Source organism: Astatotilapia calliptera, chromosome 8 (assembly GCF_964374335.1).
Source record: "Astatotilapia calliptera chromosome 8, fAstCal68.1, whole genome shotgun sequence".
Taxonomy (NCBI): Eukaryota; Metazoa; Chordata; class Actinopteri; order Cichliformes; family Cichlidae; genus Astatotilapia; species Astatotilapia calliptera.
In genome coordinates, this window is record NC_137429.1 from 21651863 (window position 1) to 21679223 (window position 27361).

At 40.8% G+C, this 27361-nt stretch overlaps 1 protein-coding gene across 2 annotated transcripts in view; it reads right to left on the reverse strand.

Annotated features, from left to right (window-relative positions):
* Positions 1-14305: 14305 nt before the first annotated feature.
* The window catches only part of snx29 (sorting nexin 29), a 141685-nt gene continuing 128629 nt past the window's right edge, over positions 14306-27361 (reverse strand). For both annotated transcript variants that reach the window (XM_026179080.2, XM_026179079.2), the window contains 2 exons: positions 24701-24840; positions 14306-18134 (listed from right to left, as the gene is read on the reverse strand). In XM_026179080.2, the coding sequence (XP_026034865.1) occupies positions 18008-18134; positions 24701-24840 (267 nt within the window). In that variant the 3' untranslated portion in view covers positions 14306-18007. The remainder of the gene's footprint in view (positions 18135-24700; positions 24841-27361) is intronic.

Below are 27361 nucleotides of genomic sequence, written 5' to 3' on the forward strand. Positions count from 1 at the left end.
GTGAAGTTCTCAAACAAAATGCGAAACAGTGCCACTTCCCTCTCCCTGCTCATGTGAAAGTCAGTAGCTGTCCATAGTTATTACTGCAGCAACCAATCAGCATCCTTGGAGGTTTGCTGGACATCACAAATCTGATCTAGCATACCGTTAATAAACACAAACAGCACATCTGTTTGATCCAAGTGTTTTTGAGGTCAAAGTCAGTCATTTGCTTGGATATAAACTGGGTTTTCTCATTTTGTCTTAATATCTTCAAACAGAGGGCGAAATTTAATGAACATCAGCGTTTCCATGGTGATGCGCAAAGGAATAAAAAAGCCCTGGTTGCCATGGGGTTTGAGGCGTATATTGAGTTAAAAGCTCCCTAAATACACTGTCAACACACTCAGCAGTCTCCCGGGACATAACAGGGAGGATCCCTCCCTCTCTTTCTCTCTCTCTCTCTCTCACACACACACACACACGCACACACACACACACACGCACACGCACACACACACACACACACACACACACACACGCTGGCTGACTGACAGAGACACAGAGTGAAGACACTTAAATGCATGGGCACGTCAATCACCAGGGGGACAGACAACAGAACAAATATAATTATTGATTTCCATATAATTATCGGTTTGTTTTAAAGTTGCTCCTTACTTCTTCAGTTCACAGTTGCATGTTATGGTGAAGAGAAAAGTGGGGAAAAGTGTGCCTGTTCTGTAACCTTTATTTAATTGGACAGGAGAATAAATTGCTCCTAACAAATGGCGAACGAAGAGTTTAATTTGCTAAAACAAATGTGAAAAAATTCAAATAAAAATGTGGTTCTCTTTATCTTCTTTCTAAATGAAAGTATCTCTGTTTTTTTTCTATTCTGCGGCTGTTGTGTACTCTTTAACATGCAGGACAGGGAATGAGATATGAAAAAACAATTAAATCCTTCAGTTTATTTCATTTGTATAAATCTAATTCATTTTCATATATATATTTAATTGAACTTTTTATTTTATTTTCTGAGTCGCAGTAGAAACATTTCAATTTTAATTTTGACTATATCCTCTCAGCAGAACTCACTCTTCATGCTGCCAAATGCTTGCAGACATCACTTCTTGCCCTTTTTTTAACTGTAAACTGTAGCTATACTGTCCTAACTTACACATTATAACATATGTATTTGTGGTGTTTCTGATTTCTTGCTCAGGAACATTCATACCAATGTCCAGCTGGAGGTCATTTTGTAGCTCATCCCTCTTTGTCAAAGGAGCTTGCAAAGAAAAGCATCTGGACTTCTTTAAGTTACTTGAAGACGTTTCACCTCTCATCCGAGAAGCTTCTTCAGTTCTAAGGTCAAATGGTGGAGAGTCCCAGATATAAACCTAGTGGGAGTATCCCCCCACAGAGGGACAAAAGGACCCCCTGATGATCCTCTAATCGCCTGAGCCAAGGTATGAAACTCATTGTGCTCATTGTGAAACCTGGCCCCACCTTATCATGCGAATTCCTGAGGTCAGATGGCCCAGGATGTGAGTGGGCGTTAAGGCGTCTGGGGAGGGAACTCAAAACTGGATTATAGATGATCAAAGATGGTCGCTCACAGTGGACATAGACGGCTTCTTTCACTCCTCTTTCAAACCATCTGTCCTCTCTGTCCAAAATGTGAACATTGGCATCCTCGAAAGAGTGTCCTTTATCCTTAAGATGCAGATGGACAGCTGAGTCTTGTCCTGTGGAGGTGGCTCTTCTGTGTTTATCACAGAGGACCATCAGGGGGTCCTTTTGTCCCTCTGTGGGGGGTTACTCCCACTAGGTTTATATCTGGGACTCTCCACCATTTGACCTTAGAACTGAAGAAGCTTCTCGGATGAGAGGTGAAACGTCTTCAAGTAACTTAAAGAAGTCCAGACGCTTTTCTTTGCAAGCTCCTTTGACTACGATGACCTGGATGACTGAGAACCTTCACAAACTCATCCCTCTTTGCACAAAGGAGCAGATACTGGTCCTGCTGATGGGTCAAGGACCTTTTACGGCCCTGTCCAGCTGTCTTAGAGTAACTGCCTGGCTCCTGACATCTCCTCCATGTTCTTGAGGCAGTGCTGGGAGACACAGCAAACCTTCTGGCAATGATACGCGTTGATGTGCCCCCCTGGAGGAGCTGAACTACCTGTGCAACCTCTGTAGGGTCCAAGTATCACCTAATGCTTCCAGCAGTGACACTGACCTTAGCCAAGAGCAAAAACCTACTGAAAAAGCAGTTAGAAGAGACAAGAAGGTGCATGTGGAACCACCAAAAATGGGGAAAAAACATTATTATTTGTCTATTCACAAGAGAAGAAAAAACATGAGTATTTGACTTGTATTTGATAGCTTGATTTATTTCATCCCATTTTTCCAGTATTGTTAGTATTCCAGACTTTATCTGAGGATTTAACATTTTCGACCTACTTCTTAGGTAGATAGATGTAAGTTTGCTTAAGACGCTCCACCTGTGACTTTCTGAGCAAACACCTCACAGATATTTCATAAAGACCAGGTCAACGGTCCTCCATAATCCTCTTGATTTCTTATTCATTTGTCTTATATCGTTAACATGCTGGTCTGTGGCTCAGGTGGTAGAGCAGGCTGTCTAGTTAGTTGCAGGGTTTGCTGCCGGTGTCTGACCCTTCCTTTCTATAATCTGAGGTATCCTTGTGCAAGTATTAGTGGAAAGTTTAAATCCCTTGGGCAACTGTTCGGGTAAAATGAAAGTATTTATTGCCAGTAAGTGCCTGATATCTTTGTTTTCGTGATGTTTTCTGATGGGCGAAAAGAAAAAGGAGATATTCTTGTTTTTGCCTTGACCTTGTCTTTGAGAGGTACATTTGGGAACTGAAGCAAACCCGAAATAATTTCAGTAATGCACATTATTCCTGCAGTAAATATACTGCACAACACAGGGGACTATCCAGCCTATCCACTTTACCACGTTGCTCTTGTTGACACATCCGCCCACGGCCACTAAGCAACCCAAATATGAATTGTCTCCGACCAGCTGCTTCTTTATCTGCTCTCAAATCCCATGCACCATGTTGGAGCAGAGACGTCCTCTTCCCGCTGTAGGTGGAGCGGTGGCTGTCTTCCAGATCAGACAGAGAGATGACACCCTCTGCCCTGGGCCACATGTAATTACTCCCACAACAGAAATCACAAGTGGGCAGAACAGAGGCTGCCAGAGATTTGTCTTCTCGCTCCTGACTGGCCCACAGTTTTGTCTTTTTCCTGATATCGTCTCTCTAACTTTCTCTCCTATTTTTGTGTCACCCACGCACAAACGTTAATAATAAACAGTAACAACTTCACCTAAATGTCCACCGAGTCCAAAGCGTACACACAACCCGGACACAGTCAAGCGGATTGCCAGATACTAACAACAGCAGCACCGCTGGGAGTGCTGAAGGTTATGGTTCATGGAGAGATTTATGTCTAGGCAAACAGTCCCAGAACAGAAGTGTGCTCTCTGGTGTCACCGCTGGAGCTACTGTACTTCCAGAAAAGCATCACTGTTTGTTTCTGGGAGTCAATACAGATCGCTTAAAAGTTGCTGAGATTTCTAACTTTCTCTATAATCTAGATTTGAATAAACCTTGTTTGAGACGCTCCCAATCCCCCCTCTGGATTTCCACTTGCATTTCAGCTGCTTAACAAAGGAGGATGAGAAATCACTGCCAGCGTGGGATTTTTAAAAAAAAAGTTTCTTGCAAACAGAAAGAAAAGAAAGTGCTCTGGGATATCTACTTTCACTGCTATAATGTGGATGTATTCATGGGTGCTAGATGTATAGTTGCCAGTCTGCATGGAGATGCCACCTGTTCTGCAAAAGCAGCCACAAACTCGCTAAAAATGGAAGCGAACAGCTAATCACCGGCCGTGAAAGACCTGTGAAAATGAGGCGAGCGGGCTGACCGACCCGTGATGGTGTAATTGTTGCACTTCTCCGAAATAGCAGCAGTCGCCACTGTTGCTGAGAAATGAAGATAATTAGCGCACAAACAACAGAAGGGAGGCGAACGGAGTTAGGTGTGCACATGAGCAAACAGTGGCATCTTCCTTTGCAGTAACACTCGCGCGCACATAGACGCACTTACTTCCAGCAAAGCACCGACACTTAGAGGCATGTGAGGGAAGCCTTACGTAGGCGAGGAGGGAATCTACAGTACCGACAGTGTGATATTTCACAGTTTATCGTGTCGTCCTTCATGGCACTAAATCACAAGGATTCCACCTGTGACTCAGCAGTAAATAAAATTCTGCCATCAGAGGATAAATTGTCACTTTCTTGAGCTGAAGAAATTCTCAGTACATAACTCTAATATTAATAACACACTTAGCATTCATTGTGAGTTGATGGGGGGCTACATGGAGCAGATGCTGGCTGCTTTCAAGATGTTTCTAACCTTGAAGTGTATTGGCTACAACTGCTCCATACTTTTTTCATCTGACGGACTCCCACAACCCTGTTCGACAGACTCAAAAATCCCTTTCTACTCAAAACCTTTTATGTATGAAGCTGTTCAAATAAATTCTGATTTCTTCTCTGGACAAAAGCAGATTTGCTCTTGTACATTTGACATGTTTTCTGTGGTCTATTGTGAGTAAAATGTGGGTTTATGAGATTTCCAAATCATTGCATTTATTTTTATTTGGATTTTACACAACAACCCAACTTCTGGAATTGGGTTTGTACACACATGTTACGTTAGCTGGTCTGAATCTGTTTCTGTTGTATTAGAGGAGGTCATCTTTCCATGAAGCCCCCGTGATGCTTGTAGCTGAATGAACGTCAAACCGACATCAATGATGTTTGTTCAAGGTATGTCTTTAGTGTTGCTTAGCCGTTGTTGTTAGAGCTTCAAGTAACAGAGGAGAGTTGGGTTTTTTACTACTTTTTCTACCAAAATGAAACAAAATAAAAATGTTTCTTGATGATAAGTTCACGAAAACTCCAACTACTTCAAGGGAAATAGAATTTGAAATAAATTACTTAAGTGTGTTTTGTTTTGTTTAGAGAGGCTGAGGTGTACAAAGAAAAAATGTTCTAAGGATGTCTGTTCATATCTGTGCAAAAAACTGGACAAATGTATTCCCTCATTCTTTCTTTGCAGTAATCTGATCTATTATCTGTTCCTCATTTTGTAAGAGACTACATGGAAACATCAACATCCGTCTGTGGTTCTGTTTTTGCTATTGTACCGCAGCGACGAGGGAGATGATGTAGGTGTTTCAACCGTATGTATGCATACACAGAGAACAGAATGATTTAAGATTTGATTGTACTTTGGGAACATTATGCTGGCCGTGTGTTTCACCTATGCGTCTCAGCACTGGACTTTTATAGGATCTGCCAGTCTGTGACTGAGTTGCTGTGGCTTTTGAATGCTTCCACTTTGCAGTAATACCATTTACAGTTGATCCTGGAAAATCAAAAAGCAAAGAAATTCCACAAATGGACTTGTTGCAGTTCAATGCCCAAATTCAGCGAGCTCCTTAGAGCGACTCATTCGTTCACAAATGTTTGTAAAGGCACAGCGAATGGCTAGGTACTTGAGTTTTAAATACCTGTGTCAGTGGAGTAAAAACATGACTTTACACTATAGGATTCAAAGATTAGGAGGTATCAGCTTTCGTCAGTGTAGTGTTTCTAGAGTGCCTCTTGATCAGTTCAGTTGTGTAGAAACCTATAAGTCCTTTAAAAACCTTCTAGAGTTAGAAGCAGTTGGTGAGAAACTGGGAAACCTTTTGATTTTCTAAAAAATCTACATTATTATCTTATTCCCTCCCCTAAAAACATTTGACTTTGAATTAATTGTATTTTGAAAGTAATCTTTGGGTTAACTTTGGGTTCCAAGCATGCAAAACTTGCCTTTTTACATCAGCCTTGAAAAGGCTAAAAAGGCGAGGACTTTCCTGAATGCTGTCAAACCATGTTATTTTTCACCACTGAAGGCCATCCTGTCACTTTCTATTCATATGCAGCGCTGTAACGGCAACACCATTATGAATTCATAAGAAGCACCTGCTTGGCAGTCAAATATATTCCTTTCTGTCACCTGTGTGTCTGTTTACTGGTTACAAGACCTCACAAGATGGGATCAACCTTCATGTTTCCCACTGTGGACAGCCTCATCGCTCTTGCTTTTCTCGCTCTCGCGCTCTCTCATCACATGAGGGACCCTCTTGTCTCTGTGAAGAACAAATGAGGCTGACCTTGTCTGAAGCACATGAGATGGATCCAGTGTGGTGCATTTGCCAACTGCGACTTTGAATTCCATCTCCTCCATGTGCTCCATTTCTGTTTCTGAAGAGGATGGTAGGTGGCTAGCTTCACTCTGTCCACTCCTTTTAATCTTTGCCTCATTCATGGGATCTCTACTTTCTTCGGATCGTTCCACCTACTGTCCTCTTCTCAGTTCATTTCTTGTTACCTCCTGGTCCTGATTGGTCCTTAACCTCTTCTCACTCTCTTCCACTGCTCGCATCTTTCCCCCCCCCCTTCATCCTGTGAGCAACACATTTTCTCCTCTCTCTGTGTCCTTCCAACTTTGGCTCTTTTTTTTTGTCTGTGTGCAAAGAAAAGACATCTCAGAAGCAATGACAGGGGTCATAGTCCAGGGTCAGCAATTTCTACATGGAGCTAACGACTGAAACTGTCAAGCAGCCAGAATCTTGGCTAAAGTAAGACAAAGAAGAAAGTAAGTGAAAGGAGGAATTTAAAGGTAAGAGAGAAAAAGTAAATGTAACTTATGTATACCTGTATGTGCAGTCATGCTGCAAAAAGGTGATTAAAGCCAGTCTTCTTCATCTTTTTCCTCCTCCACTAGTACATCCACCCCTTTCTTCCATTAAGGGCCATCAGTTCTAACTGTGAACACCACTTCCTGTGATTAAGTGTCCAATTAAAGCCCCATTTTAGTCCTACGCCTTTTTTTGGCTCATTGTATGAAAGCAGATTTGAAATCATGTCTGAATGATACTCCAATATGAAGAAAAGCCCAAGTAATCACTGACTGACTTCACCTGACTCAGATGTATTTAGGACATTCACGTGTTCTAATGTAATTTTACCTGCTGGGCAGAGCTGATTGTTCCTGTGTGCGCCAGTATGTTTATTTGGAAATTAGTACCACGTAAGTGCTTCTAATTTTGCAACACTCTGCCCAAATCAAAGACTGTGCAAAAGGTGGTTTGGCCTCTGGATCTGAGAGGTTGTAAAAGTGCTTCAAACCTCCTTTCTGCCTGATAACCAGCAGCAGGCAACTCTTCTGAATGAAAATGGAAGTCTGATTGTGTCTATGACAGGATGAGGTGAATTCTTAATAAGAAAGGACACATTGTACTAGCTCAGAAGGACCAAAAGGCCCCAAAGACCACAGATAACAACTCAAGTGCATGACCACAGAATTATTTTTATGGTTAAGACATAATTTCACAACATCTAACCACGTCACAGTATTCAGGAGGCTGGTGCATCACTGTCAAGGTCAACAATTAAGAGACACATTCAAAGGTGCAATATGACACGGTGGACTGATATTGCCTGTATATTAACTCTACTCTATATTTGCTATAGGAAATGGGCACTAGTGTGGGAGTGGTTTTATGTGTCTCACAACTGCTGTAAGCCAGGTTGGGTTAACTGAAGACAGGTTTGCTTACATTCACAGTCTCGTCTACTTGTAGCCCTCACTGCAAACGCTGTATGTGGGACTGTTTCTGTCTCTCTCTGCAGGTATGTCATGTGGTTTTCATTAAAAATATTTATAATGAACAACTTGTTGCTCTGACGTATACAATGAAGATACATTTGAAGGTGAGCATCATCTCTTTGTGCAGGCCAGGGCGTATTATATGCTGCAGCCTAAAGGCAGATTTGGCTTACTGAGGCTGGGATGATTGCCAGCCTACTACTTACATGGTGGTGGCTGTTTGGTCTTGGGTCTTGGAGGACAACTGCTGTTTCCTGTCGAAGTTGTCAGCATGTGAAGTGTAACTAATTTGTGGAATAGCTGGCCGTGACCCTGGACTATGTGTTTTTTCCCCCTTTACAAGTGGGACACCGGGCTGTTATAGATTATATTTTAGAATCTTATCGGTTGTGGTCTTTTGCCCACAGCTGAGGCTGTCGGTCAGACCTAGACTCTGTGTGTGTTACAGCAAACCACCAGCTACACTCAAGCACAACAAGGCCAGATCAGGCTTTTCTGTAAAACATGTCGAAGAGCCAGCGCTGCTCTGTAATTAAAAAAAGATTGAAACAGAGGAAAGCAAGATTAACTTGTACCAGAATGAAGAGAGAAGTATAGAGCAGGAGAGAAATGGCTCACAGTCAAATGCATATCATTGGTCAGAAGTGTTTATTAATGATATGATTGCAAGGGGTTTTCATTGGAGTATTAAAAACAAACCTTTATATTGTCTAAGGAGCTTAGAAAAAAAAAGCATCTGGACTTCTTTAAGTTGCTTGAAGACGTTTCACCTCTCATCCAAGAAGCTTCTTCAGTTCAATGCAAAAGGGGTTTAACAAAAACCCCTTTAATTAATGCTGAAAGTCGGCACTTAAAAAAAAACAAACTGATTGCTAAAACTTAAAATTCACTGTGATGGCGTACAGAGGCAAAACTACAGAAACTTTGTCCAGTAGATTAGAGCCCTACTGTAGCTAAGTGAACATTTTCCTGACAAGTCTGGTGTTTTGCCAAGTTTCCAGTCATCTCCAATAAAACATGAAGTTTATTTTGTAATTTAAGATCCCACTGAGATTAAATTAGACAACAAAGGGTATGCTTGAGGGCCCGGATCCTGTGTGATTGGCAAGTCCAGTATTTTTTTCACTTTAGGCAAGCATGAGCTCCGAGTCTGACCTGGATAGTTTATCTTACTTTTGATGAAATGTTTGGTAGATTTTTCTAGGGTCAAGCTGTTAACCTTTGTGGGTTCAATCATGCCTTTCCATGTTCACATGAGTTTTCTTTTGCAGTGACACTGACAGAACGCGTTTCTATCAGTGACCAAAGCACTGATAGAAAGCACATTTTTCTGCCTCACCAGGACCATGAGTGTGGCAGCCCACTGTAATCTTTGATGTAGTTTCAAACACACAGTTTATGTTGGCATAATTTAAAAAAAAATACCTTTCATTACCGGCTTGAGTATACCACTTGACCTTAGCTATCCATAGCATGAAGTAGAAGACTAGAGAGGAGCTCAGATTTTATTTTTTGTACTTTACACCCAGCTGTGATCTGTGCACACACACTTTTTGCAGTAGCGGTATGAGGTTGTCTCCTTTAAAGCTTTCAAGAGCTGACCTTGAAGTCCACAAGTGTGAATATAACCTGTGTGGTGGCCAGTTATGAAATGACTGTGTCTGCCTCTCCAGTGGAGTCGCCACCTGCCAGGTGTTTCTGTGCCCTCCACACAATAAATGCCAAGAATGACTCCAGCGTACGAATCCCTGCGAGAGTAAGGAATGAGGGGTCGTCTCTTTTTATTCTGAAAAATCAAACAGTGATGTTAGTAATATTTGTAAATGTATTTTAGGGTAAAAGTATACACATACAAATAATTAAATTAATTTGCATTTGTTTACTGAAGTGAGCTGTTATTTCTATGCAGCAGAGGTCAGTTATGCTGTTGAATGCAGCACATCATCAAATGCGGTTTGCTAGCTGTTAATTGTAGGTGTAAATGTGAGTGTGAATGAAGTGTTGTCTGTTCGCCCTAAGATAAATTGGCAACCTGTGCAAGGTGTACCCCGCCTCTCACCCCGTTGATACCTGGGATTGCCTCCGACACAACCATAGCTCTGAATGGGATAAGTGAAAGGAAGTGGATTCATCGGTGCTTTTGGAAATCTGTTTTTTCCTATTTCCGTTGTGTTTTGTGTGCTTTTGCAGCGTTTTCCTTATTGCTGGTGTTTCCTTATGGTAAGTTGCAGTCCGTTTGGCCTCTCAGGGCCACCGTACATTCTCTTTCAAAGCGTCTGCAGAGACTAAATGCTAGCACCAAGCTAGTACTGTAGCAAAGAACCTAGGACCCTGAATGATGTTAAAGCTGAGTGCGTGCTGACCTGAGATAATTAGTCAGGCTTGTATTATTGCAGCTTCCATTTCCCACCATACTCGCCATGTACTCTATGATACAATGCAGTGTGTGTTTGGTGGTGGGTACAGCAGTGTAACAGCATTTTTGCCCTCCAGGGCTTCACACCAGTCGCATAACAAAACTATGAAGTAGTGCGAGACATTAAAATGTCCTCCATTGCTTAACATTGCAGTCTATTTAGAGAAATCAGCATTATTTCCACCTCTGAGTTGGAACAAGTTCTCAGACACCTTCAGAAGTCCTTGCCAGCGCTAGCAGCTGCATCGTTAGCGCAACGCAGGTCCCTCTCACCTCCCACTTCCTCCCCTGCTGCAGTTTAAGCACTTCGAGGTGTTCTGATCAAGCTTCTGGGCTGATTAAAAGAGTGCCATGGACTATTGTGGAAAGCCTGCGATAGCTTTGAGAGGCAGGTAAAGCACAGTTCAGGACCTGATTGCATTGTGAGGAGGAGGCAGGTTGCAGTTAAAGGAAAACTCAAATGAAGACAAAAACAAAGGAGGGCCTCGTGAGAGCTGTTGGTTTTCTGCAGTAGGAGCTGAATCCCAACCTGAAGCTGTGAAAATAAATGAGAAATTGTAAGACAATCCATGCTGCTTGTGTACTTTAAGCATTACCATGAAATTAACATACCATGCCGCATGCATATTTGATTCTTTTTTCTTATCTGGCCCCCAACATGATGAGAATCTGCACATCAGTTATGTAATTAACGCTGCTGCATGTTCCCTTCATACCGGAGACGTTTATAAACAGCTTAGGGATAAAGCACACAGTTTATTTCCCATGTTCCCAGAACTGATAGCATATTAATTAACATAATCCATTACAGCTTAACTTGGGATTTCATTTAGATAAGATACAACAGAAATGTATCCTCTGATCAGAGCCTTAAGTGATCGAAGCCCCTGCTCCCTCCTTATAACTACAGGTTATGTGAACTTTGATGTAACAGGCAGGAGTCTGCACTCAATGCAGAATAAATTGAAAAAGATGAAAGGAGGGGGTGAAGAAAAGCCTGAAACAATCAATTTTCCAAGACACTATTTGAAGATTCAGCGACAGACGGCAGCAGGGAGAGTTGAGAGGAAAATCCTCCGAAGGGCTGGTTCACTCTGTCTCTCCTGCCTCATCGCCGAGTAGGTAATAAATAGAGGCGGCGAGTGACTGGCTGAGTAAATACAATGTGCCAAGCAGGCTCAGTCTCTGAAGGAACAAGGTATGGCAATGGAGAGAGAAAGGATGAGATTGGAAGTGGTGGAGGGCTTGAAGAGACAGGAAGGGATGGGAAGCAGTGTGAGAAGGATAAAGGTAGTCTTAGGGTTTGAGAGGCTAGAGAAGAGCAGGATAAAATCAGCTGCCTATAGGTGGAAAATGGAAGAATGGAAGAAGACATGGAGAGTGGAGATGAGGTGGGGATTGGAGAGCACTGTTAGAAATGAACATCCTCTGAGAGAGGGTGAGGGGCTGAAGGAGGGCAGGATGAACCTGAAGAAAATCAACAATGAAGGAAAAAACGAGGCAGAAAAAGGTATTAAGGTAAAAGGTAAGAAAATAAAAAGACAAAGGTGAGAGAGGGAGCAGAGAGGAGAAGAAAAGACTCAGAGAGAAAGAAGAGAATGAGAGAGCAAAATTTGAGAAGGTGCTGTTCATTGGCAGTGCAGAGGAGGGGCATGGCCCACCTGCAGGGATACAGTGAACATTTAATTTAGCTTCTGCCAGCTGAAGAACAGCAAGACTGTGAACACACACACAAAAAAATGCTCACGCTCAGATGCAGGTCGTGCTTTCTGACAAATAATCAAAACCTCCAAACACTGAGAAACACAAACAGCCAAGCTGAATCACAGGCTGCAGGGAACTGAAAACAGTAATAATTGCCACTTATTAACTCGTGCTAATTGAAAGGGCTTATTCTGGTTTTGGCATAATAGAAAATTCTCTGCAATCCTAACAAGCACAGGTAGGGATAAATAAATACAGTGGAGAGGGATGCTAAGTAAAATGCAAAATAACTATGGTGAAGGGTAGAGGTGAGGCTGTTCCATGTCGTTATAAGTAACATGCAATCCGATGCCACGTGTGTCTTGTAAAGAGAGCAGTTCTGCTTATACAGTGATCTTGTTCAAAGCAGGGTCTCTGTCTCCTTGATTCTTCTCACAAATGTAATAGCTGTGTAATTACACGCTGTCCCGTAAAATGATCCCACGAGGATCTCTGTCTCTTCAAGGAAAGGCTGGAGAGGCAAAGAAAAAGTGGACGGGGGATGAAAAGGTGAAACATGGTACATTTCTTTATGAAATTTAAAAAAAAAAACCCAGGAAAAATGCTAAATTTGCAAATAAACATACTAAATATCTCCCAAAAAGACTTTTGGGAGAACAATGTCGTGCCATTCTCTCATTTCATGATGTAACAGATGTTTTCAACCAGTAAAAGGTCTGCACTGCAGGCAAGTTTGGAGTCTTTGACTATGAAGCCGCACTGATACACTGAAAAAGATGTCATCTGGATGGGAACATGTGTCATCCTAAAACATGTACATACCTTCCAGCACTGATTGTACCTTTCAAGATGTGCAGACTGCCAATTCCATAGATAATGATGCATCTCATCAGAGATGCAGGCTTTTGTTTTACGCGCTTATAACAAGCCGAATGACACGTCTCCTGTTTTTTTTGTCACAGATTTTTACTTTGAACCAAATCTAATTTAAAAAGAAGGAGATGGAGAAGTTGGCAGTGTTTATACATATGTGGCATTTTCATTGCATGACAGAGCTTTAACCTACGTTTGTGGCGAGCTGTGTTCACAGACTGATTTCTGAAACCGTTTCTGAGCCCATGCAGTGAATCATGCCTGATTTTAAGGCAGTGCTGCCTGAGGCCCCAAAGATCACAGGCGTCCAATACTGATTTTCAGCCTTGCTTTGGATTCTCTGACTCTTTTGATTATTTCGTGTACTATAGATGATGAGATATTCAAAGTCTGAGACAATCTGCGTGTCTAAGATGCTCTTTTTATACCCAACCATATAACTGACTAATATGACAGTTGAACTAATTCGTTGCACAATTTTTCTCCAGCTGTTTCCTTTTAGTACCACATACTTTCTAGCTTCTTTTTTCTGCCTGATCCTAACATCCCAAAGGGGTTCAGTCTGGTTAAGGTGAAGACTGTGCAGGCCAGTCAAGTTCTCCCGCACAGGACTTGCTCATCCGTGTCTTTATGGACCTTGCTTCGTGCACGGTGCACAGTCATGTTTGAACAGAAAGGGGCCATCCCCAAACTGTTCCCACAAAGTTTGGAGCATTAAATTGTCTTGGTATGGCATGACTCGAATGGCATCCTGGTACCATGCTGGAATTCATTGAGCTTCTAAGAGCGATCCATTCTTTCACAAGTGTTTGTTAAAGGTGTTTGCAAGCCTAGGTGCTTGATTTTCACATGTAGCTGTGAAAGTGAATACATTTGGTAATATAGTGTATATGTAAAACACAGGAACATCCCAATCGTTCAGGTTTGCACCACTTAGGTTTTTTTAATCTCATAAAAGCCAAAGCCAAGCCCGGCAATTTTATTCCATTAAAACAATAGAAATGTTAGAGAACATGTCTCGTGCTCAACGCTCGGTGTTCTTGACTTACATGCAGCCAAATAATGTTTAAGCAGCCATCCACATCCTAAACGGGCTTGTAACCAATTTTCCGGTCAATGGACGACAAGCATTTTGTACACCCTTGCTGTTCTTTTTTTAAATTTTCCCTCTATTCCAATTGAGCAAAGCAAACCCAGAAACGGGGAACTGTGTTTCCCAAAAGCTCAGAGAATGCTTAGTGAGGCAGTGAAGGTTAAGTATTCATTAAACCAAGAGGAAAACAGATGCAGCGAAAATCAAATCCACAGCATCCATCCATGTATGCATACGGTTCACAGAGAGAATGTGATGGGAGGACTGATGAGTTCATCTCGCAATATAAACACATCTACGCTTTACTACACACCTAATCTGTATTTAAATTGCACGCACACACCATCTGCATGCGTGCATAAATGCACTCTGACATGACTTCGCATTCTGAGCTTATTATGCAACAAATGTAGTGGCCGATTTGCTTTCATCCGTGAACGCGAGCGACAATGTTAACAATGACAGTAAGTGACACAGAAGTGTTGGTAGCGTAGATGCGATACTCTTTATTGTTCAGTCCCTCTTTGCTGTGACAGTGATGGATAAGGCCAGGCCGCCGACAAAAGGCAAGGACAGAAAAGTACATAAGAACAAACGAGGCATACTACAAAGAGAACAGTTTGGCTGCAACTCAATAAGCCAATTTCACTTTCTTTGCTTGTCATCACTCTTGTTACCAGCCTCAAGGTGCAGCAAGCAATTACGGGGGAAGGAGATGGACTCATTTGAAAGAATACTGATGTACTGAAAACTCTACCCAAAAAGAAGGGAAGCTCCACCACTGAGCATTTTAAGACTACCTGAAATACGTAAAGAAGTGTGTGATGTGCAGCAGTGGTCACAGAGTTTCAGTTTTAAAATAAGCCCTGTGGAGTATTGAGTGCTTTTTCTCCAAAATAAAAGAATTGCAAAGCTTTTTTTTATGTTTTAAATATACTGCATTGTTTACATCAACAGGAGATCGGGAGCCTTGGTCAAAATAGAAACAGCGTGTATATGGATGCTTCATAGTGCTATAAAAACCCCAAAGCGTATCAATCAGCTGCTTTAAGGGTTTCTTAAGTCTTAAATCACAAAAGCTTTTTGTTATTAGCGGGAGCTGCACAAATCTGATAAATTAGCTCCTTGTTTCTGTCTTTTAGGTTATATTAGCCACTAACAGCTAAATGCACCCTAAACTTCAACTGGAGCTGTGTGAGCTGTTTGATTAATGTGGACACCATCCAGTCTAAAGCTCAGTGATGGCGGCTTTCTGATTGATGCTGCATACAGTTGCTGTACAGGACACTACCACATATATCGTATGAATATTTGTGCTGAAAAGTTAAATGATTCCCACCTTCACTGTAAAACTGATGAATGAACAGCTGCTTTTTTATTACTACAATGAACACACGACATGTTTGCTAGCAGTACAGATTACACACAATCATGATCTGTGGGCTTATTTTCTATAAGGCAGTTCTGCACCTGCAGTGTTTTATTGTATCACAGTCATATAAAAGGAATGATAATAACTATCTCAGGGATTAAAAACCTGTATGTATTGATGAAAGTCGTGTGACAGTTTCCTGCCACGACTGGAGTGTTTAGCAGCGGCTCGATACTAGTGAGGGTCGTTTTTTGTGTGTTTTAGAATATCAACTTAATTAAAAACACACGAGGCTTATTCTGTTAACCTCCCATCAACAATAGTCAGGAGTGTTTACCACTTTTGCGAGCCGCCCCCTTTGATACAAGTTTCCCAAAGCCCTTCTAACACAATCACTCATTTGAACGTAGTCCGACTACTCTTGCGTAATCTATGCATATGCATGAGCTCCTGCTTTACACCACACTTGATGCTTGGCAGCACTTTGCTTGCACTCTAACAAGCAGCTTTTCTTCAAGTGTTTAGTCATTTTTAAAACATTCATTTGCAACATAACACCGCATGAAAATCTTGCTAAGACACATTAGCAAAACAATCATTAAATATTGAATTGCAGTTCAGTCAGTCGACCTTTGATAATCACCCATATTTATGTAATGAATAGGAGGGTAAACCTCCAAAACACAGCTATTTCACAATCGTGTTTCCCCCCTCCCAAAAACAAACCAGTTTAAAATATAATTAAAAAGAGTGCAATGATATGCAAATAATTTAAAGACCCATATTTATTTGAAAATGGATGCAAGGACAACATATCCAATGTTATAACTGGTCATTTTTCTAGATATTTTTGAAAACGTGTCTGTTTTAAATATGATGTCTCTTGTCCCAAAGACACAATGTTTTCCACTAACTTGCATCATTTTAGAACTGAGGACACCAGCTGCTGTAGTTCTAAAAGTGAAATATTTTATTAATCTTACTTTTTAAAAAAATAAGATTTCTAATGTTTCACAGTTTAGAGCCTCCTTTGTCATATCTTTGGTTTTAGTTTAGTAATAGGTCTGCACTGCAGGTTGGTCAGATTAACAGCCGTGCTGTTGTGACAAAATGCATTGTCTTGGAGAAATAATGGGTCAGCATTAATGGTGCTTTATAAATGTGCAAGATGTGCCTCAGTGCTTCCTGTGTACCATTTTCAATATCATGAAATCATTTGCAGATGATCGCGTTCTGTTTATTAGCATTTTACAGAAAAGTCAACTTTTTCGGTAAAAGAGTTATTTGGTAAATTTTAGTGGTATTTTGTTATTTTACCATTTTCTAATCTTAAAATATGTACGACACGAATTGATATTACACAAGGACAAATGTACTGGCCCATCTCATTACATCTATAGGAGCTGCTCTATCATGGGAACCGATGCCATGAAGCTCCTGGTGCACAGTTTCTAAGCTGATGTTAACACCTGCAGATATTGAGTCACTTTTATGCACTGTGTGCCTCAGCACTCGGCAACACTGCTTTGTTACTACACATAGTCTGCAACTTTGTGGCTCGAGTTGCCGTTCTCCTAATGCTTCCTCTTCTAAGTGATACCTCTCACAGTTGGTTGCGTTTGTAAAATTTGCAAAGGTGGAGCACACTGCTAGGTTCTTGATTTTATAGACCTGTGGCAATGGGACTGAAAACCCCTGAATCCGAAAATAAAGAGGTGTGGGCCAATATTTATGTCAATATTATGTTTGCATTTACTCATAAAATGTGGCTGCTTTTATTCTAAGTCACAATCGTGGTTATCCCAAACCTTATAACCGTGCATCAAACTAAGATCACTGGTTATGTGATCATGTATTTTTGAGAGGACATACGAATTTACACTCATTTACAGCAATTCATTCATTTAGCAAGGGGCTATTCAAAAACTATGAAGGAAAGGAAAAAGGAAAGACTTCTTTTTTTTTATTTTTAAGAAAAACTGACTCCCCAGACTTTTTCACAGTCTCTTAGATATTTTAGTTTACCAGTGGTGTTTAAACCAAATCCTTTACCGTGATTATTAAATTGGATTTCTAACTTCTTTTGATAATTACTGCACCCATGGTAACATTAAGTTATGTTACACATATCACAGATTTTCTATAAAAGTCATATAATATATCAGAAGCAGGAAGAAGGAATGCCCGTTGCCTGGTGGTCCACGCCACTGATGGTGAATCAGTGTTGTCCATAAATGTAATGGCACTAAAATGCTGAGACATAAGCAGAGAAAAAAAATCATTTCCAACCAAAGACTTTAATCCCCCCCTTTGACCTCCTTCACATGCAAACCCGTTCCCTACCAACCCAGAGCAGGAATGCAGCTACAAATACTGTAGGCACTGTGACCATGAAATACTTTCACTACAAAACTTAAGAAAAACAACATGTCCCCATCATCCCAGTGTGTTTGAGAAAATAGAGAGGATTCCAAGCTAGTCCATGTGCAGCTTATAGAGTCTTACAAAGAGTTTTGGCAGAGAGTCTTTCAGTCTCTCAGTGAGGTAAAAGACACTATTTGATTGGGTCCATCAATAGGCAGTTTCAGGGGAGCAATTCATCCCTTACTTAGCCAGGCAACACAAAGAAATCTTTTGATATTCTCCTGGAATTGCCTGCAGTGAAGGTTTAGGTGACCCAGGCGTTTTATCTGTAACGCCTTTAGTGTCCTTCAGATGCTCCAAATGTCCTTTCACACATTTGAGCCTGTGGTTCACAGTCCAGAGGCACTGCAACATCGTCCCCAGATCTGAGTTCGAAGGCCCTCGGGTTAAAGGTCACCACTCTGAGGTTCAGGTCTGGCTTCCTGGGTGTTCCTGCGGCCCAGTCTGGGAAAACGTGACGAAGTTTTCGACCGTGGCGTCTTGGCTCCGCCATCGTTGGCTTGGGGTGTGTCTCTAGATAAGAGAGAACAGCAGGAAGGAGAAGAAAGACACGTGGAGTTTAAACGAACATCTGCTGAAGTTTATTACCAAGTTTATTATTCAAACACACCACTGATGCTGCGTCTGGTGGAATAAATGCATCATTTCCCTTCTGCCACAGAACCTCTCCCCTTTGAAAACCAGCTAATAGATACATTTCCATTTTGCTTCTCTAATTGACTGTTTGTTTCCCTTTAGTTACTATTACTACATCTGCCAAGATTCTCTCTTGGATGGCTCATTTGCAGTTTACAAAGGATTCATTATTCAAAATTTGGAGCAATTTTTGAAACATGAGGTCATTGCTTTTAGACAGAGGGTGACAAGAACAGAGTTCTCATTTCTAATTAGTGTGGTTTTTTTCTGTGACTAACTGATTAATTCAGGAATACCTGTAAGTACCACTACATGGACTATACACATGATAGTCACATGGGAATAAAATTAAAGAATTGTTTTTCCAATTCAATGCAATTTTATTTATATTGCGCCAAATCACATCAGTCGCCTCAAGGCATTTTGTATTGTAAGGTAAAGACAGTGAAATAATAGCAAGAAAACCCCAACAACTAGCCCCGCCCCCCATAAGCAAACACTTGGCGACAGTGGGAAGAACAAACTCCCTTTTAACAGGAAGCCAGCTTTTGTGTTGTAAAGCCACAGAGTCCTGTCATTAGTTGTGTAATTATAAGAAACGTGAGATCGAGTTCTAAAAGCCTCTTTTTCTTGGCTTACATATTTGCTTGGATTCCTAATCAAATCCTAAAACAAGACAAAATCCTTTAAACTGGATTACATAAACTTTTATAATATAAATTTATATAAACTTCTGCTACAGTGTGAAAAATGTTGCAGTATGTAAAGAAATCCATGGCTTGAGCTTTTGCAATGATTGTATAATCACTGTTAGTTTCACCCTTTTTTAATTTCAACCTGATGACATTGAACGAGAGCCACTTGTCTAACAAAGGAAATCAAAGGCAGGAGACCGAACACATCGAGTCGAATGCTTTCTCTGTGCACCTGTGTTCTCCTGCTCAGATTTGATTCCTTTCAGAAACAACCAGCAGCGACTGCAGCAAATTAATCATTATTTCTCAAATACAGCATATAAGCCAGTCACCTCTCACTGCTGCTGGTGACAAAACTGTGACCATTAAGTGTAAATAAAAAATGGACAGAGTCAAAAAAAGTCAGCCATATTTTTTTGACACCTTTAGAAGCTAAAATTCAGCATCTCGGCTGCTTCACAACAAGCAAAAGGTGGATCAGACTGAGAAATCAGGGACACTGTATGCTCATATATACTTGGTCAATTGCAAAGTGGCCTCAACCTAAAGTAGACCCTTGTTTATTGTCAGTTTTGGCCTAAATGGGACCACTATTTATACAATATTTTTGATTAAATACCACATGACACTAACTTTAGGGCTTGAACTCATATCAGAAGAGTGTTTACTGATGTCTTTTTTGCAGTATCCTGCTGCACTTGGTTTCACCTTTGTTACCTGAATGCGCCATCTTTCTCATACACTCTGTGGCAGTGACTCTGTAATAGAAGCAGTGGGTTCAACTGTTCAAGTAGCAATAAGGAAGAGAGCATCTCCTTCTTGATGTCCAATTGGCCCAAATTAATGATGCGCCACAGCTGCTGGAGGTATGATTAAGATTAGCGGGGACATCTGAGCTATTCAATGTCAGGGACTTTCATTTCCACTCGAACAATACGGGCTAAAAATAAACACACTTGTGGCATGGTGAATGGGTGGAAGGCAGCAGGGGCAAAAAAGCTTCATGGTGGCGGATCCCAAAAACTCTGTCATGTTAAAACAGATGTATACATAGAAGGAACAGTCACAGCACAGCCCTGCAAGCATACGTTTGCATTCAAAAATGCAGTATATAAATGCATGGCTCACAAGTGTCTGTGTCATAATCATCAAGATCAGAGAGCTTTGGGCTACAGCGAACTGCCTCAGATCAATTAATATATGGTGAATATTTTTTCCCCCCTCTGGCATAACGTACATTTAGCAGTGGCTCAAGTACCACTTATTCCCAGACCTCCACTGCACCAGGCAGACTCAATCAAACACAGTCACACTATTTGAATTTGACAACGATTGGGAAAAAAACTGATATGATGGAGAGTTTTATCAGCAAAAATCATACTAAATTGAGTGCAGCATGCAGAGTTGAAACTGCAAGCCACCTCATTTATTCATAGCAAACTGTGTAAAATAGCAAAATGTGTCAAATTAATTAGGCCTATAGATTTTTTTTCCTGCCTCTCAGCATGTGTTTGTCCTCCATTTGGACACGATATTGATTTGTGCAGGATAATAACTTTCCCAGGCACTGTTGGAATATTAAAAACTTGAATGAAGAGAAATCTAATTAGAGTAAACAGGAGCACAAATACAAGCACGCAACTAAATGACTGCCTAACCCAAAGGTAGGTTATAATAAACAGTACAGTTTGAATAATTATCAATTCTCGGCCATACACACGCAAACAATGCACCACCGCAGTAAAAGGTTGTATACTTATTCTGAGGTCAAACTGCCTGAAACTCCTCAGCAGTGAGATAAAGGTCTACAAAACTCTTTTTTCCCCCTGATGCAGCAGGTCAGTAAGGCGAGAGCCCAGATTGAGTACCGTGTTCTGAGTAAACTGCAAAAGTGGTGAGGTTGAGCTGCATACTAAGTGGTGGCGAATCTAGGAAGAGGTGTTACCTCGTCACTGTTCCAGACAAGTGAGGAAAATTGCAGCATGCAAGACCGGAGAGAGTGTGGAGAGAGACGAAGATCTGCGGCCAGATAAGTGTTGGCCACCAAACAAAGTGTGTGCCTTATTTCTTAAAAAAACACAACAACAAAAAACACACTGCTGTAAGTGAAATGGTAAATGAACTGCTTTTCTATGGTGCTTTTCAAGTCACAAAGCATTTTACACTACAATCAATGATTCACACACACACACACACACACAAGAAAAAAAAAAAAATCACAGCTAGGTCTGCCCATGTTCGCCTCATCATCAACAATGAAGGACAGAATCACCGACCTTCTGACTGCTGAACTAGGTGTCTATCACAGTGAAGCTGGTCATTGTTAATAAAACAAGGGTACATCCACGCTAGCAACTTTATAATCCTGCTATCAATTAAGCAAACGTACAGGACATTTATTGGCTCTTCTGAAGTAAGTTTTCATTTGAAAATTGATCTTAAAAACCAAATCAATCAGTAAAAACTCCCATAAAATTGTGCACTTGAAAAATAGACTAAACTGTTTATAAAGCATTTTTGCTACCACCATGTTGGTTCATTGGAGCCAGAAGTCTCCAAACTTGAATAAGGTGCCTAAATGCCAAGTTATCAACTGATGCTAGAAAATTCTGTTAAAATGCTCCAAAAAAGCTAAAGAAGTCACTTGAATTAGCTTAGCTTAGAGCAGTGTTTCCCAACCACTGTGCAGCGACATATAGGTGTGCCATGAGAAATGATCAGGTGTGCCGTGGAAGATTATCTGGTTCCACCTGATTGGTACTCTCAGCGATTGGCTGAGTAATGGGCAGAACAATTACATTCTCTTCCACTAGAAGGCAGTACAGCTACCTGCTCTAATTAAGTGAGTTGCCAACTGCCAGTAAAACAAAAGAAGAGGCAGGGCATAATAGCGATAGCTAAATATTTAAAAAGAAAAAATCTGACCTGTGTCCTGGAGACAAACCGAGCTAATTCTGCTATACCTGGTGCACAGGGAAAAATGATCAATGTGCTTTTTGTGATATTTTTGTTTGGTGGTGTGCCGTGTGATTTTTCTAATGTGAAAAATGTACCGCGGCTCCCTTAGGTTGGGAAACGCTGGTTTAGACCTATCAGCTACAGCTAGTCAATCAAAGTGGCCACTGGACTCCCTTTAAGCATCAACTAAATCCTAAATGGGTGAGTTAGAAACTAAACCCATTTTCTGGTTTTATTTAGTGAAGACAATCTTTTTAATGTGTTAGATTTATGCATTTTAACATGGGAATCTCTGGAAACGGACTCACTTTTCCTTTTTTTCCCAATTTCTTCCTACACTTCAACTCCTCATAAACAAAGTTTCAAGTAATATCAAAAAGCACAAAGCGTTTACTTTTAGAGCCTGCCTCATGTAACCACTCGAGGAACACTGCATGTTAATTTAAGTGTGTTGTGCAGTGAAAAAAACAAACAAAAAAACACTGAAGATCACAGAAGATACAGCATACTGACATCAGATAGGATTTAGTTACACAAACTCTTTGTACTCTTTGTTTCGCATTAGAGACGTTTGAGCCTCTGGAAATAAAGACACCGTCCACTGTCACTTTAAAATCTCATCCTGTAACAGACTGCTGTGATCAAATAGATAAGCGTCAGTGCTTATGTCAAAATAATGCTAAGTAACGGGAACACTTCCAGCTCTCCGACACTTCGGACAAACCACAGGAAGAATAGTAGTGTTATAGCTGTTTAATGACTCAGCGATGGTAAACTTATTTTTGAAGTTTGTGACAAACAACCACGAATTTTCAGGTGTTGACGTCACTGCTTCAGCAGCAAAAAGCTGTCATATCAATTCTGGCTTTGATTGATGCATCTCTCTCATAGCGATCTTTGAGCCACTGAATTTTGTGTCTTTTTTCAATGCACTGCAAGATTTGTTATCTTGCATTTGTGGATCTTCAGTCTTAGTGTTTGCCATTGTATCTGCCAAATCAGCAACCATACCTGCTGGCATCTTGTAACCCCAGACAAATATTGGCTGTGCACAGTTAACAGAGGGGGCGGGGAAACAGCTATTAACAAAGTGAGCTGAAAAACTCATGTGCACAAATGCACTGAGTATCTGAAACTGTGAAGTAAACAATCGAGAGCTACTTTTGAGGTGAAGGTCACAGTTTATGTTAATGTTTCTCTCTGACACTGTGGTCAGATAATAGAGTGATGCATGGTTTCTTTAAAGGCCGAGCGCTACTCAACCTTGCGCCTCCTCCACCTCCAACCCCTCCCTCTTCCTCCATCAACAGGTTCATGACCACATTATTCAGGTGCTCATTCCTCACCACAGAGGTTAGACATCATGAAAACACCAAAGGCAACATTATCAAGGGCTGTTGAGATGCACGGCCCCTTACAAACCCACAGGAGTCGGTATTATTGTGGTACAGTATGCTGATCTGAGTTGATGAAGTGTCATCTACGATTTCACTGAGTCGTGTATAAAGACTTCAGCGTCACTACAAATTACAACAAGAAGACAACAGCTATTCAGCAACTGACATATTTAGAGGCTCTCTGCTACATGCTACACGTCTGCTTGCACACCGACTACAAAGCTTAGTTGTGCGATGGTGTCACTACGGTTACACTACAAACCAGAGTTTTTTTACTTGTAGTTTTAATTGAAAACCAGCACAAATGAGCTTGTCAGCACGTTTGTTTTCCCTTTCTGCTCTAATACTTTGTTGTCTAAAAACCACACACAGAAAATATAAAATCTCAAGGACATGCTTTAAATGGGTACACACTGAGATGTACATCAGACACCAAATGACAAGGAAGGACTGCAGAAAGACTGCAGAGTTATACCACACACACAGACACACACAGACTCACTCCTGAGGTGAAAACAATATCATCCACGCTGGAAAAAATGTAGTCGTTTCATTTTGAAAGATGACGCCGATGTCTCGGGAGAAGAAACAGCATTCCACTCGGATGGCGCGACAGGTCAGACATGCTGGCTGATCGCAGTAAGTGGAAACTGATGTGAATATTGACAGGAAACGACTGGAACATCTCATTTTGAAATGTAGCCTGGGCGGTAGGTGGGCATCTGAGGCATCATACATTTTCACACTTGCTAGTCTGAGAGTGTGTGTGTGTGAGTGTGTGTGAGAGTGTGTGTGTGAGTGTGAGAGAGAGAGAAAGAGGGAGAACATACTGTGTATTTTCCATGTGTGAATATGAGTGTTAAAGTCAGGGAAAGTTTGTTTTCCAGAGACTTCCAGGATTCTGTCTGCTCGCTTGTATCCTGTGCAAACTCTTCACACAACACTAGTGACAGTTAACGCTTCCTACAAAATGTTGTATATTACAATGATATAATAAACAGAGACAAATGCCAGGAAGCTGTTATTTTTTTCTTTTTAGATGTTGTGTATGCAAACAGTGGTTAAACAAAACCTTTAAATAGGTAACCATGGGGACTATATTTGAGCTTCCTGTAGACAAAAAGCTAACACCTGCATTTGATGATAGATGTTATATAAAGGAAACTAGAAAATTATTTACATTACTCCCACTCAAATTAGTTGAGAGTTTCTTAGAAATTTCTGGCAAGATTTCTCTCGGAAGTTTCTATAAGACGACGCCAACCTTTAACAGACACGATCTGAACATGTGCTAGAAGCTGTTACCTGAATCTGTTGCACCTACGCACACAACTGCATGTCATATATTTAAGCTAATATTCTGTTTTTCAGGAGCTTATGTGTGACCACTTACTGACAGAAAGGCAGCAGCGACAGCAGCGTCTCTTTGGTGGGGCTGGCTGTGAACTCTGGCAGCGTCTGGATCAGTTTGTTCATCACCGTGCGAAGGTAGCCCTGCAGCTGCTTCCTTCTTTCCTCCACAAACTTGGCATCCTGAGACAGGTGAAGAAGAGTTAGTCTGAAATAGACACTGAGGTTAAAGCTGCACCTGAATACATACATCATGGACTGCGTGTGACAGGATAATATTTCCTCATAGCACCGAAACCACACATGACTCTGCCTTAGAATTCATTTTCTTTTGGACTTCTGACCTGCTGATTTGGGTTCACTTTAACTGCTATTATCAGTATAGCACAATCCCACTGCAAATACAGCAAATTTTATTGGAGGATTTAGCCAAGTGCCAATGAAGGTGGACGTTTTCAATGTTAGGTTTACTGCTGTTCAGCTAATAGTTAGCAAGTGCTTGAAGACTAGCTGGCATCTGACATGAAAACTACATGTGACTGTGGAAACCTGCTAACAACCACAGAAACTCCTCTTCGTGACCAATTTCATCTAGTGACTCGCAGCAATCACTTGCTATCCAGTGGTTGCTCGTGGCCAGTGATTGGTCTTTAGGCTCGTGAAAACTGAGGCGTAAAGTAATTTTAAAAATAAATAAAGGAAAAAAAGCGCGTGTACGCCATTAGAAGAAATCAACGTCAACATTTGGAAAGGTCAAAGAGGACCTTTTTGTAGAAACAATTGCAAATACTGTATACATTTACACATTTACATTTTTCTTTCTTAACTGTATTGGTGACAGGAAGTATGTACATTTTTGCACATGTGTAAAATGACATAGATCATGTTGTGACAAGCTGACCGGGACCGTGGAAAGGTAAGGAGTTGCAAATTGTGACTTAAAGACATGTAACTGACGTGCCAGATTCAGATCCTTTGCAGGTATCCTCTGTGATGAATGGCTTTCAGTTTTTCTAGCATCCATACAAACCAAAAGCACCCTGCTGACTCTCTGCCAGCGGCCAGGCTGTCCAATCCTTTCCAATCTGCTCTGACAAGAGATATTGCATAATCCAAAAAATAAAAAGCATTTTTTAGGATTACCACATTTATTATTTGTGTTGATTTTGTCGTTTCATTTCTGATGTTGATAAAGCGCAGTGTTCTGAACATTCAGACCCGCTTCCACTGTGCGACTCTGAAGGCAGAGGCACAGAGCCACATGGCCAATGTGAGCATGGCTAATCGGCATCCAGCAAGGCTCAGAACAAAGCCTGGGCAATGCTCCGTGTTACTCTCTGGTGTTTGGGACTGGAACAAACAGCCATTGAAGGAGGCCAATATTTCCCTTTTTTTTTCCCCAACTACTGCTTCTCTTTTGATCTCAAATCCCAAAACGCATGTGATTTAATTGTTATGGCTTGAAATGCACATGTGGTTCTTTTGAACAAGAAGAATGAATACCAAGGCTGAATATGCAACCATGGGAAAACAACGCTTTATTTTAAGAAGATACAGCATGTGATAACACATCCAAAGAACAACTCACAATTAAAGTGAGAGCACAGGAGTGATACGGTCTTTCTTTTTTAAAAACATCTGGAATGCTTGGTGAGTTTTCTCAAAACTCATTTTCCAAGGAGCAGCCACATTCACACTTCATTCCTATCAATGCTTAAGAAATAACTATGGCAAATGCTTATAAATAAAGACAAAGCAAACACCAGGAGTCTTCCAGCAGTTTTTTTAAGATAGGAAACCGTCTGTATACCTGCGACACGATGCCTTACAGACAAATTGTGACTCAAGATTTGTTCCTTTCACGGGAACAAATCCACACCTCACTGACAACTATATCACTTCTAGTTTGTTAAACAGTGGCACTGATGCTGATAGGACAGCACAGAGCAGACAGAAAAGTGGGAGACGGTGAGAGAAAGACTCGTAGGTAAGTATTCATGTGCTGTTCCCAACTAAAAATGAACCCGCCTAAAATCTCACATTTGAGTTGCAAGTCCTACATTTCAAAATTGATTAATTTAGATGGATAGTAAAAGGAAAAGAATTCATTTATTTTCCCATCCCAAAGTCAAATTAAATCAGTTTAACCCACAATACACACTTTCAGTCGGATCTTACACGCGACGCACGGCAGTGCTCCGATTACATCAAGTAGCACAGGACGTGGAAGCTAAAACACTGAATCCTCACCGGTTTTGCCAAAATGTTATCATACATTAATTTGAATTCTTCCTATTAAATATGAGAATATATTATATGATTTAATACTGAAAAACTGAACAAACTCAGTTTGGATTTTGTGTTTGAACATGAGAGGCACTCTCAAACCTTTAAAATGTACTTTAATTATTTTTAGATTATTCTTTTATCCTATCCTTCATGTACTTTATTTGAAATTGTTCAATAATGCAATGACTGGATTTTTCAATTATTGCTATTGTGAACTACAGAAAAATGAACTGAGCTGAGCCCAGTTATCTCTTGTTTGCGTGTGCAACCTCGGAAAAGCTCATTTTAATAATAATAATAATAATGGATTGCATTTATATAGCGCTTTTCAGGACCCCTCAAAGCGCTTACAATTCTACTATTCATTCACACACACATTCACACACTGGTGGAGGCAGCTACAGTTGTAGCCACA